The sequence below is a fragment of the Linepithema humile genome, chromosome 6 (genome assembly GCF_040581485.1).
Source record: "Linepithema humile isolate Giens D197 chromosome 6, Lhum_UNIL_v1.0, whole genome shotgun sequence".
In the NCBI taxonomy this organism is placed as follows: Eukaryota; Metazoa; Arthropoda; class Insecta; order Hymenoptera; family Formicidae; genus Linepithema; species Linepithema humile.
In genome coordinates this window covers 10596097-10610731 of record NC_090133.1, presented here as the reverse complement: position 1 = coordinate 10610731, position 14635 = coordinate 10596097, and the positions used below count along the sequence as shown (strand labels likewise).

The following is a 14635-nucleotide window of genomic DNA, read 5'->3' as shown; positions in this document are numbered from 1 at the left end:
AAAGGGGAACGGGAAGAAGAAAAGGAAGAAAGAAAAAGAAAATACATAAACAACAGCTTCCCTACCAACTTTACATAAGCGCCAACTCTGACGATTCTTATTTTTCTTATTTACGCATTTTATTGTTTTATCTCATTTTAATCTGTTTCGCTCCTTATTATGAGGTCTCGCGGTTGCGACCCGAAATTCGCACCTAATCCCAACACCACCTTTTTGCAGGGTTGGGTGGTGTCCAGTTAAAAAGATAAAAGTTAAGTTAAAAAGTTAAAAAGTTAAATAATTTTAACTTAACTTAGTTATATTTTAGACTCTTAACTTTTAATTTAATTTAGTTACATTTTATCGGTAACTATTAACTTTTCTAAAGTTAACCATGCCATAAAACATAAAAAAGGAAAAAAGGTGTCACGAAACGTCGCGCTGCCAAATTCTAGACACTGGAAGCAAGTGCACGAATGGAGCGGTAACCGCACAAATGTACTTGTACAGTACAAGTGTAGAGTGCGGGACACGCGACTCGTATGTACCCAGATAGCAAAATGCCAGCAGTATGCCAGCAGTATGTCAGCAGATTCAATTATGAATGTGCAGCAGATTCCGCTCCGCTGCGTCCTCATTAAGCTATGTTTTTGCTAGCACTATGTGACGGCACGATGTGACGGCAGAAATGCGGCAGAAATGCAGCACGGCGTGCCGTCACGATGTGACGCTAGAAATGCAATCGATATTGAACAGAGCCTGCAATAGCAGTTACCGACAGCAGACGTACAGCAAAAATTGAGCACGATATGCAGTCACGATGTGGCGGCAGAAATACGGTAGAAATGGATCAGAAAATGTGCGTTTTTAAATGGTATTTAATGAAATTAAAAAGTGGTTTTTAAAAATGTCGTGTTTTTTAAAAATGACATTTAAAAATGTCGGGTTTAAAAAAAATAATATTTTAAATGTTTTTTAAATAAAATTAAAAATATTAATTATTTAAAAACAAATTTTTATTTATTTATATAAAATTTTGTTATAATTTAATACAATTTAAGATAATTTTATACGATTTTCTACATATTATTTTATATTCTACATATACTTTTATACATATTACTTATATTTTATACTTATTACATATGTTACGTCCTGTACGGACCTTTCCTTTGCACAAGTTTCTCACGACCAGTCGGGAAAATTCAAAGAAACGTTCCGAGAATATTATTTTAATGATTTAAGATCCCGAATGTAAGAATAATCTTTTAGGCCTTCAATCGAAAATTTATCGAGATAAGACACGCGACCGCGATAGTAGACTTTGAATTTTCGCCGACAGAAAAGCCGACGGAACGATATACATGTCATTCGAGCAATCCATCTATTAATCTTCAAACAACCTTTTTTATCTTATTTTTATTAACAACTCCTCGGAAGGAATGTCTCCCTTCCAAAACCCAAAATTTCGAGTATAAAAGGGAAGACACCCACCCGTGAAAGCAGCAGTTAAGCAGTTAATATAGTTCTCTCAACATCTCTGAATCCAGCTCAATCGAATCTTAGTTCATACCTTAAAATATTAGAAAAACCGATTGTATCACAAAGTGCTTGTATATCAATAATTATAGTAAACGTGTTTGTTAAACAATATTTCGACTAAAACCATTTCTCACACATTCAACCTACCCCCGCCTTATTCCTAATTGTTTCTTCAGATCAGCACTTAGTATCGATATTTTCGGTGCGGACCACCGCACGTGGTATCGATTTCTGTATCCCCGCGTATCGTGGTGCGGCCCACCGCACGCTTTACGCCTGGAATTTCTGGACTAACACAAAATTCCTTTCTTATCCCGAAATCCAAAACTTGTCGCGGAGGAGTGAAGTACCGCGCGCGGCAATTGCTTCTCCAACATATTAAACCAACCTCCGAGTAATATTCATTATACATCGACGTGAATACGGACTACTGAACAACCCAAGAAGATCCAGATATATTTCCAGGACATCCAAGTAGTAAGTCAAAACATTCATAATTAAATTAGTTGTAAGACCTCTCACCTTCCTCTTCTACCCCCCCCCCCCCCACTCCTTTTGAAAATTTGCACGAGGTTCCGCCCTTGGTAAAAGGAGTTAATTCTCTTGACCAGAAAAGGGAACCACGAACGATTGGTTGAGGCCTCTAACAGCGTAATATCGATCATTACGATCGTTGACCTGTTCTCAGCCAAGGGAAATTGTTCGGCTCGCGCGGTCGCCTCCTCTCATACCGACCAGCGAACAAACACCATAAAATACTTTTATGGTTGCGTCCGCCCGTATGCCTGACTCTACCCCTTTCCCTCCAGGTTAGGACGTAACACATATACATATTATATTGTAATATTACATATTAAATATTACAAATTCAGTACTTATAACTAATTTTATTACAAATTATTACATTATACACGACGTAAATTTATTATTATAATAATAAGTTTAATAAAATATTTTCTAACTTATAATTAAATTTTTTTTTTTTTTTTTAACGGAGGTGGAAAAATCTTCAAAAGACGTTCCCATGGCCCGTACCATGAGAGAGTGCTGGATTCAGCTAGAACTTGGATCATAAATCCGCTATTCTGACCGCCTACCAGCTAAAAAACCACCTCATTACCTACACAATTTACAAAAACTTAGTAAAATTTTAAAGTAATAATACTAATGTTAATACTATGTATTTATAAAACTAACATTTTTACGAACTTTTAACTTAAAACTTATTTTAATTTATTTTATATCACCGTTTATATCACAAAGGGCGATAAATCCAACGATGAATCCAATAATTAATCCAACAATGAATCCAATTCTACTTGTATAATCTTCAAGGCACTGCAACATAGTTTTATAATATTAATAATTTAATAATAATTTATTATATTCTATAAATAAAATTTAATATATACATACCTAATCACTTTCATTTTGTTCCACTGCTTCATCCGGTTCGTTGTCCAATTCCTCTTCATCGGCCCAATATTTTTGAGCCACATTTCGCTCCTTCTTCCTCGATCTATTTTGTCGCTTATATGTCCTGTGGCGTTGTTTTGCCGATCTCAAGGCTTCTCGCATATAGCATTGGAATTCTGATCGAGTTGGTTTTTCAAAATGTTTATTATTGGAAACAGCATCTGAAAAATACAAGAAATATTACATTTTATTATTAAAATTGTATTGCTTTTATTTTATGTGCAAATACTGAAAAAAAGCTTACCGTAAATCGCCTGAATAATTCGCGCGTTGTACAAAGGCCGTGAGCCTTCTTCACGGCCAAACCATGTAAACGTTGCTGTCGTTTGATCTTCTATAATTTCTTTCAAACATAAATTAATTGCTTCCTTGGCTGTAAACCCGCCAACGTGTTGTAGAAAATTCACCTGAAATGTGAAAACATAATTGTGTTTATTACACTAATTTATTCATTAAAAATCTATGCGTTTTTACATTAAAACTTACAACTTCTTCATACGTCTCGTCATTAACATTTTCAAAATCTTGCACATCCTTTTCCGTGGAAAGTGGCAAGCATGACACTTTTGTTACTCGGCGTCGATCTCTGTCTTGAACACAATTTAAAATTCGTTCTACGTTGATATTCAATTTCCTGCAAACATAAATATATATAATTATATATATGTACATATGTAATATATATTACTGCTACATATTATATTTTGGACTTACTTCAATTGAGCTTCTATGGTTTCCAGTCGCTCTTGAAACTTCCTACAAAATAAATATACGTTAGCTCCAAAGTGCATTATGTAATAATTTTTTTTTTTTGCAATAATTATCATATACTCACCAATATTGCACATCATTTTCTGCATGGCGTGGTTGAGCCTGAAATTTTGAAACATTTGGCATTATATTTGATTCATATGTAAATATAGGTTCAGTGTAATTTGGTTCATGGGATGTTTGTAATTGTATGTAAGAAATGTTTTGTGAATTTGTGGCTGTCTGTGTGTATGCCTGAGATGATTGTGATACTTGTATATTCTGTGTGTGTAAATGGTTCTCATTGTTAGTATAAATTGGCGAGCAGTTTTCGTCTAAAACTGCTTGCAACTCCTTTATATCGTCTGTTATCTATAATCCTCTTCCATCCGCTGTCTTCTTTCGTCTTCATCGAGCTTCATCGAGCTTCATCTGATGATGTGGTTATATATCTTGAAGGCTTCATAATTAGCCTTTTAGGGCGATCCATTTTGCTATAAGAAAAGAATGTACAGAAACGGAAACATTGCAAATATAAGAAGAAACAATAATGTCAGAGGGAGGAAAAGGAATAGAATGGATGTTTAAAAAAACATGAAAAAAAGAGAAAAACGAAAGAAATAAGGAAAAAACAGACGAGAGGAAAAAGAAGATTGCAAGAAGAAAAGTGAATAAAACAATTTTTTCTTAAATGTGAACATAATTGTGTATACCCAGGGAGAACAACAGGTCTATAGACGTTTCTTAGACCTGTTGTTCTCCATGGGTAAAGCAAAGGCAAATTGTGTGAATACATGTATATTGTAAAATATAAAGTAACAGAATCATGTATCCCAAGAAGGGAAGCATCACCTCAGGTAGGATTACCTCAGGACATTGAGATATCCCTAAGATGTCATAGGATGTTTTGTGCTGTGTGGGAATAGGTGTAAAAAATTAATTTCTTATAAATTGATTCAAATTTTCACTATACCTTTATTGAAGTAATATCTAAGTGGTTCTGCAAGAATAAAAGAATTTACTGTTCAGAAACTGAGATGATTACAATTATAATTACCTTAAGGTACGCAAGACAAAAAAAAGTACAATTATAATTGCAATTATCTCAGCTTCTAAACGATAAATTTTTCTTCTTACAGGACCATTTAGATATTACTTCAATAAAGATATAGTAAAAATTTGGATCAATTTGTAAGAAATTAAGTTTTACATTTATTGTCAGAGATAATTACCTTAAATAAAAAAAATATTCTATAAAGTGTACAAGGAAAGAAAAAAAATATATAATTATTATTTTTTAAATATTGCTTTTAGGTAAAAATGTTATTCTGTTGCTTTGTCTACAAAATGCTTTTTAAAATATATTTTTGATTATATCATATATAAGTTGTAAAATTTATGAATTAAAGAAACTTGATATCAGATTCAAATTGTTTTCATGCAACAATTTACAAATAACGTATATATACAATATATAAATAATTTTTTTTTGTATGACAGTTTTAAAAGTTTGTATGTATAACAGCTTTTTTGAAAGGTTTAAATATATACAAAAATATTCTAATTATTTGTTATTTGTAAATTGTTGTACGAAAACAATTTGAATCTGATATCAAGTTTCTTTAATACATAAATTTTACAACTTATATATTACAACTTATATTTTACAACTTATATGATATGATCAAAAATATATTTTAAAAAGCATTTGTAGACAAAGCAACAGAATAACATTTTTATCTAAAGGTAATATTTTTAAAAATAATAATTATATGTATATATATATATTCATGTAAATAAACTTTTCAGTTTAATTTAAAATAGAAGTCAACGTTATTGTTATCTTGTATTAATCAAACATTTTTGATAGTAAAACTGTTACCTTGGTTATCAAGAATTGGTCTCTCCTTGATGGCAGAAATATGTCCTTTGTTTATTTTTGAGCATCTTTCTTTATAAATTTCCTGAAAAAAAATATGCACCGATAAAATATAATTTTTTTACATATTTATACATTTTTTGCAAGTATAAATATAAATATTTTTTTACAACTAATTTTATTAACTTAGTTTTTTTTTAAACAGTAACAAAGTGTGTTTATTTATAAGTTAACAATATTTTATTACAAAATTATTTTTAAATTTTATCAATATGTATTATTGCAGCAACTATATATTGAGAAGTTTATGAATTATTGTTCATCATGTGAATCATTTTCATCAACTAATGTGGAATTCTAGAAGGGCATTCTAAAACATTTTTGGTGGACTTCATTTATACGAACGGTAAAAATATTTTCATCTAATGTGGAACATTTAAAAATATGCAATGCTGAAGATAAAATACCTATATCATAAAATGTATCTACATCTAAAAATTTTTTTAATACTAAATAATGTAAATTGTCAGCCATAAAAATATTGATAATGATACAAATAGAACCATTACGTAAGATGCAGCAATTATCACGTGCGTCTAAACTGAGCAAGATTCCATGAAACGGAGCGTTTCAGTAAATAAGGTTTCATACTTATCTGATGTTATTTCTCGCTGTTGTCCAAGTAGCTATTTTCTCTCCAATGAAGAGTGTATAATATCCCTTGCTGTAGTCCAAATATTCTGTTTCACCAAATAAAAAATCTGAAAAATTTCTAAATTTTTAATAGACAAAATATTCGCACACCAAGATAAAATTTTTGAGACCGTTGTCAAGGGCAAAAAATTGGCATCTGTTTTAAATAATTACTATCGCATAGCAACACAGCTCGTTTTATTGTTTTATAAATGCTAGCAAATGTAAAAAATCTAAAGGCCATATTACACATAACAAAATAAATTATAATTTATTTTAAATTTATTGTAAAAATGTATAGTATTAATAAAATTAATTAGTAATGTAAAAGTATTAGTAATATAATGTAAAAAATCTAAAACCCATTTTTCAACTATTTTGCATGCGAGCATTTTACTAACTACTAAATTAACAGAATTAATTGTAATTTATTTTAAATTTATTGTAAAAATGTTTAGTCTTAATAAAATTAATTAGTAGTAATTTTTTAATAAATTATTAGCTAGCATAGCATGTTCTGTGCCTCAATGGCTTACGCTGAATTTTCCATTCAGGCCGTTCAATATTTTATATAAACAAATACATTATCATAAAACATTTCGCAATTTATTTCTTTTGTTCTACACTATTTTGATAATACATCTTAAATTTATTATAATATATACGGCTAGGCACGGAACGGTGTTAAGGTATAAACGGAAAAATAAGGAATATAAATTATTTTATCAAAATTATTAAAATAACTAAAACGAGACAATTGCAAATTCGCGAAATGGAGTGTTTCAATAAAAAAAGATTTACCTATTTGATATTATCCCTTGCTGTTGTCCAAGTAGCTATTTTCTTACCGATAAAGATTATATAATATTCCTCGCTGTCTAATCCTTGCAGTTTATAAATATTCTGTCTCACCAAATAAAAATTTGAAAAATTTTTTAATTTCCAAATTTTCAACACACACTATATTCGCACAAAATATTCGCAGATGAAATTTTTGTCCGGCAGCTCTCGCTATTGCAATCAGAATGATGCAAAGTGCGACAATTGTTAAAAATGCCACTCGACAACTCTAACAGTTCCACCAATCACAAGCTTGTAAAATGTAACGCAGCATGTGTCCGCGAATCCGCAGACCGTTGTCGAGGGCGATAATAAATAGGCGTCTGTTTTAAATAATTACTATTGCGTAGCAACACAGCTCGTCTTATTCTTTAATAAATGCTAGCAAATGTAAAAAACCTAAAGGCAATATTACACATAAAATGTAAAAAACCTAAAGCCCATTTTTCTACTATTTTACATGCGAGCATTTTACTAACTACTAAATTAACAAAATACATTATAATTTATTTTAAATTTATTGTAAAAATGTTTAGCATTAATAAAATTAACTAGTAGAAATTTTTTTATAATTATTAGCTAGCATAAGATATATACAACTTAATACAATATATTAATAAAAAAAGTTCATATTAAAATTTAAACGCATATTTAAAAAAAAAAATCTGTATATAATTCTGCACACGCATGCTATTATGCATGTATAATTTTATTATGTATAAAGTTCTAATGTCACTTATACAACACATAACAAATATTGAAGAAAGTAGAATGATAAACTCACATATGGAACATTCTTGATATATTAAAATAAATATAACGCTTCTTATACTTAACATTAAATTTATATCGTATTGCTCTATAGTTTAAAAACAGTTTTATTACATAGTTTTTTAGTAAGAGTAATGTGGATAGCTATATAAAAATGTGTTCAAAATAAATTAGAGCTGTTTCTTTCGAATGTTTTAGAAAGGATTAAAAAATACGTCACACGCATGTTGTTTGGCAATTTTAAATAAATTTGTAAAATTTTATTTAAATTATATCTTGTCTACAGAATGTATATATACAAAATCTATAGAATTAAGCATTAATAAAACAATTTGTGTTTTTCAAGTTTTTAAAAAATAAATTATTAATTTTATTAATTGTATGGGCGTATTGCCCAAAGGATTGTTCGACTCGGTTGAAAGTTTATGAAACCAATTTTGTGTTAGAAAACTATAATTTATTTTTCGTGTCAGAGAATGAGAGTATATGTACAAGTTATTGTGTTTCAATTAATTGATTGCGCCAGAGGCGCTTTCTCGGTAAAGGTGTAAGACCGAGAATTAAAAGAAAAGTTGACGGGCGCGGTAAGAGATTACCGGCCGCGTCTTAGTATACTGAACGGGTCCTAAAAAGGACGGTTCAATTGAATCTGCTCGTTGAAGCCCCTTTCCCGGTGTCGGTGGAACTCCGTTAGGGAAGTGGTCCGTCTGACAACTGCTCTCCGAGCAGGCTCTAGGCGGCGAAGTTTGGACCGCCACTGAACGAGTTTCCGGCGTGCCGTTAGCTGCTACCGTCTCGGCTCTCGGTATTACGGAATGCTCCGTGTACCGAGGAGAGAGAGGTCTCTGAATTCGTCTGTCGCCTGGTACTAGAGTGTCCCTTGGTGGCCGAGTCAGCCGGACGCAGAACTCTAGTGGAATTAGCTTCCACGCTAGAGTCTGAGGAGGCGACGGCGGTACTGAAGTATCAGCGGGCCGCTTGGTTGAAATGTGCGGCCGATGCTGGGACTCTGTTTTCCTTTTACGTGCCTTGCGAGGCAGCGTGAGAAAAACTGCGAGACAATTTGCCTCTGGTTAAATTCTGCTAAAGCAGAGTCTGACTCAGATCAAGGGCCCTTGGAGAGAGCTCGCCTTGAAGCGAGTGAGTGAGGAAAGATCTGCGGAGAAGCTCTTTTATATTGCTTCGATCGAAGCTTGATCGCGAGAAAGCTCTTCACCGCCTGCGCAACCTAGCGGTGTATCCGCAAGCTCATAACTCGGAATAAGGCCTGCGGCGCGTAGCGGCGCCGCGGCGTATTATGCCGCGTCAATGTAGCGGTGTGGCGGTGAGCCGCCACAAATTGTATTAAAGTATCATTAAATTAAATATACGATGTATCATAATACCATTTAATTAAATATCATCATGTGACGGCAGAGCATGCTGCATTTCTGCCGTGTTTTTGCCGTCATAGCGTGCTCGCCGACAAGTTTGATTTCTACCGACAATCTGCTGTTACACCGTGACAGCAAGTTATGTGCAATCTCTGTATGCATTCTGCCGATATATTATGCCAGCATAAAATGTTTGAAATTTGCTCTATTTATGTTGGTAAGCTATGCTCAATTTTTGCCGCATTTCTGCCATTACATAATAATACACGTTATACTCGATTTTTGCTATGTTTCTGACGACATTAACTAAAACGGCATACTCTGCAAGAATATTGACAGCATTTTGTCGATATAGTATGCAGCATATAATTTGTAAAACGTGTTCTGTCCGATTTTGCTATCTGGGTATATAGTTGCGCATGTGCGCGGTTATCTCTCGTGCTTTTTACTTTTTGCTGCCAGCGTCTAAAATCTAGCCAAACTATATGTATTAGTGCTGCACTAGTCGATCTGGCTTCTAACGAAATTTACGTTATTGCGAATCTTCTGTGCCAAAATGAGTGTTGACATTGTTGATGAATCTGATTCGTCTACGTCTAATGATCAACATTTTGATTCGGATGATTTGTCGCAATCCACGAAAGTTGATCGTGAAAGCATGCTATGCACATGGTCTCATCTTCGCGATTTTTTCGAGTTCGACACTCACGATAAAAAAACCGGAAAATTGTCATTTCAGTGCTTCTTATGTAAACCCAAGAAAAAATATATATCGGCGTCAGTGTCTTCAAACTCGAATTTGAGAACGCACATCAAGGTAAGTTTAAAATAAATAAATAAATGTATATATATATATACATATATATATATCTGGTAAACAAAAAAAGAAACATTCAGCTAAATGTTAACTTATAGGTTATGTTAAATATAACCGACTTTTTATATATCTTTGTCCTAAAATTTTGTTAAGAAATATTCACTATCTGGCGTAAAATGCATAATTTAGTTAATAATAAAACAATCTAAATTCTTAGAATTAAGCTACAGTACTCATTGTTTAATTATCATTTGAATAATCTTATTTTTGTTATATATAGCATATACATCCTAGTAAGTTGGATGATTTTAACAAAGCTTCGAAAAATAGACTTCGAGCAGTTAAAAGAAATTCAATGCACGAAAAATTTGATGGGTTAGAACCAAAACTAAAGCAAAGGAGGCTGGATAGTTTCAGAAAAAATAACTTTTTAACTAAACAAAAGTTTGACCAAGTCACTTTAAAGCTTGTTGTGAATACTGCGTCTGCATTTTCACTTGTCGAACATGAAGCCTTTATCGAGTTTTGTGAAACAACAATTCAACAAACGCCTATGACTCGCAAAACTCTCATGACGCACATTGATAGAACATTCGAAAAAATGAAAATGGAACTGATCGAAGAACTAAAAAAAGAGGAATGGGTGTGTGTAACGGCAGATTGCTGGACGGCATTTAGAAGGTAATTCATCACCGATTAATTTTTTTATAAATATTTTTATTATAAATCGTCTCTTTTTATTTATGGTTGTTGATCGAATCATTACATTTTCATCGTCAGATCCTACTTGGGCATGACAGTGTACTGGTTAGATCATGATACTTTGGAGAGAAAGTCAAAAGGACTTGCATGCCGTCGACTTCAGGGGAGACATACATATGATGTTCTCGCAAAAGCAATTGAATTGATATTAATTGAATTTAATATCAACGATGAGACAAGATGCATTGTAACGGATAATGCTAGAAATTTTGAAAAAGCTTTCCGGTAAGCAAATTTAATAATGAGAGAGAGAGAGAGAGAGAGAGAGAGAGAGAGAGAGAGAGAGAGAGAGAGTTTTACACATTTACATTTAATGAAAGTTAGAAAATAAATAAAAAAATCAATTTTGTAATTAAAGAAGCTTAATAATTAATGTAGAATTGTTGTGGAATTAATAATATTATTAATATTTACAGAGTGTACAGTGACATTGAAGAAGATAATAAAATAGAAAATAAACCTGGAGAAGGTTTAGAATCGGTTGAAATATCAGAATTTTTAGCCAATAGCGAAGAAAATTATATACTACCACCTCAACGGAGATGTGCTTCCCATACACTAAATTTAGTTAGTACCGTCGATACGGCTTGCGCTGAAAAAGCTATTAGTTACAAAGCAATTAGCAGAAGAGCATTTGCAAAATGTCAAGCTATCTTTAATAAACAAAATCAATCGTCTGTCGTAGCAGATATGATCAAAAATAGTCTTGGGAAATATTTAAAAGTTCCAAACGCTACAAGGTAATAATTAGTAATTGATATTAATGTAAATAATTATATCTTTCACATGTGCACATTAGGGTGGTTAATATTTTGTAAATATATTTATGTGTTCCCTCATCTCAATTATCTTCTAATGGATAAAAAAAACAGTATGCAAAAGATGAATCTAGTAGGTTAATATTACGCGTGCCTTGGAATTTAATATTGTCTTTTATGGAAACATTTTGTTATTTTTTTTTTTATGTTTTTTCTTCCACTCTACATATATGTTATATTTATTTTATGTAAAATTGAGGGGCAATTACTGTTTTATGTGTAACTTATTTATGAACGCTTTTTTCTTTTTGATTTATTGTTGTGCATGATTTTATTTTTCACTTGCATGTAATTTAGATGGAATTCGTTCTACGATGCTATAGTGGAGATAACGGACAACATTAAACAAGTAAACGCCGTAGCTTCTTCCTTAAATGTTCCTACTTTAACTCCTACTGAAATTGATTTTCTTAAAGAATATTGCATGGTAATAGTTTTGTTTCTGTTTTTTATATTAATTAATAATATATAAATGATTTATTAATTATACCCTAATATTTATTTTACCGAAAGTTAAATTCTTCCTTTTACGTTATACAAGCACAATACGCTAATTTCACTCCATGTTCTAGGTAATGAAACCTGTTGCCAAAGGTTTAGATATCTTACAAAGAGACAAACATATTTTTATGGGATATTTATTGCCTACGTTAATATCAATTGAAGAGCATTTAAATCAAAAACTAACTGAGGTGCTTTATGTAAAACCATTAGTAAATGCTCTCCTGAAAGGTATTCACAAAAGGTTTGTTATAATGATTACAAAAATAATATATAGATTAGCAAATGTGTTCTTCGTTGGAGTTTAAAGTTCATCGAATCTGTCTTCAAATTGAATTTTTAATTGAAATATTTAGGTCTTTATAGAATCTTCTGAATTGGCTGCATTAATTTACAGTTTATCTTTTTCTCTCTATATTAAAAAGAGAAAGATAAACTCTGAACTAGTACCAGTTCAGCTATAAAGAACAGACCTTTTGTAAAACTATTCATATATAATAAAAATTGTCAAATAATTCAATTCATGGCTGCCAATTATTTGAAACTTAGGAAATTTCAAGTTGTAACACTGTAAAGTTGAAACACTGCATGTATGTAAATAGGTAAAAACATTGTCAAATTGTTGTAAATTTTAGACGCACGTGCATATGCACGTCTTTGTGAGATCGCAAAGCGAGCAGCATTTTGCATCATTTTTTGTGGCCTGGCGGTTGTTATTCTGCGCTTTGTGTCCTCGGGAAAGTCCTGGATTGTATAATTTTCCGAACCATATGGTCATATGGAGAGACGTCTGCCTCCTGGTGCCAACCAATTGAAAGAAGAAGATTTTTAATGCAACGTGACTGCAACGCATTAAAAATGTTTTTTTGTAAACATTGCGGAAACAAAATTTATTCACTCGATGATACTTCAAAACATTTATGTTTTTTAAAAAAATCTATTTATTTACAAAATAATATATTATACACAACTGAAGATGATAAAGGTAAGTAAATATCTTTAACTTTTGTTTTTAATAGGAAAAAATATTTTGAATAAAAAAAATTTTATTTTGCAGATTTATTTATACATGACTCTGCATCTATACATAATTCTGCAATGAAGGAATCTACAATTGAGGATGATAAAGGTAAATATCTTTAATTTCTGTTTTTAATGGTGAAAAAATATATTTTTGAAACATTTTATTTTGTAGATTTTAATTATGTAGGTGACTCTAATTCTTCAGCAATGCAGGAATCCACAACTGATGATAAAGGTAGATATATATCTTTAATTTCTGTTTTTAACAATAAAAAAATATATTTTAAAACATTTTGTTTTGTAGATTTCAATTATGTAGGTGACTCTAATTCTTCAGCAATGCAGGAATCCACAACTGATGATAAAGGTAGATAAATATCTTTAATTTCTGTATTTAACAGTAAAAAAATATATTTTAAAACATTTTGTTTTGTAGATTTCAATTATGTAGGTGACTCTAATTCTTCAGCAATGCAGGAATCCACAACTGATGATAAAGGTAGATAAATATCTTTAATTTCTGTATTTAACAGTAAAAAAATATATTTTAAAACATTTTGTTTTGTAGATTTCAATTATGTAGGTGACTCTAATTCTTCAGCAATGCAGGAATCCACAACTGATGATAAAGGTAGATAAATATCTTTAATTTCTGTATTTAACAGTAAAAAAGTATATTTTAAAACATTTTGTTTTGTAGATTTCAATTATGTAGATAACTCTTCTACAATAGATGATTCTTCCATAATGAAAGAAAAATCACTGTCCACATCAGATTGTTCAACAACAAAACAACGTATAAAATACATATAATAAAGTACATAATTATGCATTAATTAAATATTAATAATGCAACAAGTTCTTGTTATTACAGATGCTTCTTGGAGTCGAAATGCAATATTAGCATTGCTTGCTCTTTATGAGGCTAAAATTAATATGCTGGATAATCCTAAAAGAAGGGGAAAAATTTGGCAAGAAATAGCAACTGATTTGCTAGAAAATGGTATCCAGGTATTTATTACACTCAAAAAAAAATATTCTACTCTTTAGCGGTAACCTGTTATTGCTAGAGGATTTTCCTCTGGTATATGGTCTCAAGATGATATTCAAACATATAGAGTAATATCCTTTAAGCATATAAGATACTAGACTTAAGATTGTAATCCTCTTAATGTTAAAAAAACCTCCTATTCTTGTAAATCTAATCTTATTCTTATTTAAAACATTTATAATAATACTTTAAGACAAATGTTTTCTACTTTTAAACTTACTAAAGTATTAATTTATATCTGATTATCATATACTGACTAGAGAAGCGTACTTTCTGTGTGATCCAAGTAATACTCTTGTTTGTAGAGTATAATATTTTTTTTCATAGGAATCTTCTTGCGCTCTCTCTCTCTCTCTCTCT

The 14635-nt window shown here is 31.2% G+C and overlaps 1 protein-coding gene and 1 long non-coding RNA gene across 2 annotated transcripts; one reads left to right on the top strand and one right to left on the bottom strand.

Annotated features, from left to right (window-relative positions):
* Window positions 1-297: 297 nt before the first annotated feature.
* On the bottom strand, window positions 298-4153 carry LOC137000904 (uncharacterized). Its single transcript, XM_067358498.1, has 4 exons — window positions 3484-4153; window positions 3242-3404; window positions 2938-3158; window positions 298-2859 (listed from the first exon to the last, which is right to left on the bottom strand). Exons 1-3 carry the CDS (start codon window positions 3667-3669, stop codon window positions 2938-2940), a joined length of 570 nt encoding a protein of 189 aa, XP_067214599.1. The 5' UTR covers window positions 3670-4153; the 3' UTR covers window positions 298-2859.
* A 4769-nt stretch (window positions 4154-8922) lies between these two features.
* On the top strand, window positions 8923-14605 carry LOC137000905 (uncharacterized). The gene is made up of 5 exons (XR_010891069.1): window positions 8923-10120; window positions 10401-10801; window positions 10901-13855; window positions 13925-14020; window positions 14099-14605. It is a non-coding gene; the product is annotated as an uncharacterized lncRNA (long non-coding RNA).
* Window positions 14606-14635: the final 30 nt, after the last annotated feature.

What these genes read in the sequence shown, in the direction of transcription:
- LOC137000904 (XM_067358498.1), bottom strand. Translation starts at nt 3,669, where the DNA reads ATGTACATATATATAATTATATATATTTATGTTTGCAGGAAATTGAAT. An exon ending in ACGAGACGTATGAAGAAGTT is followed by an intron (nt 3,405 to 3,483) that starts GTAAGTTTTAAT and finishes TTCACATTTCAG; the next exon opens with GTGAATTTTCTACAACACGT. An exon ending in AATTATTCAGGCGATTTACG is followed by an intron (nt 3,159 to 3,241) that starts GTAAGCTTTTTT and finishes TGTATTTTTCAG; the next exon opens with ATGCTGTTTCCAATAATAAA.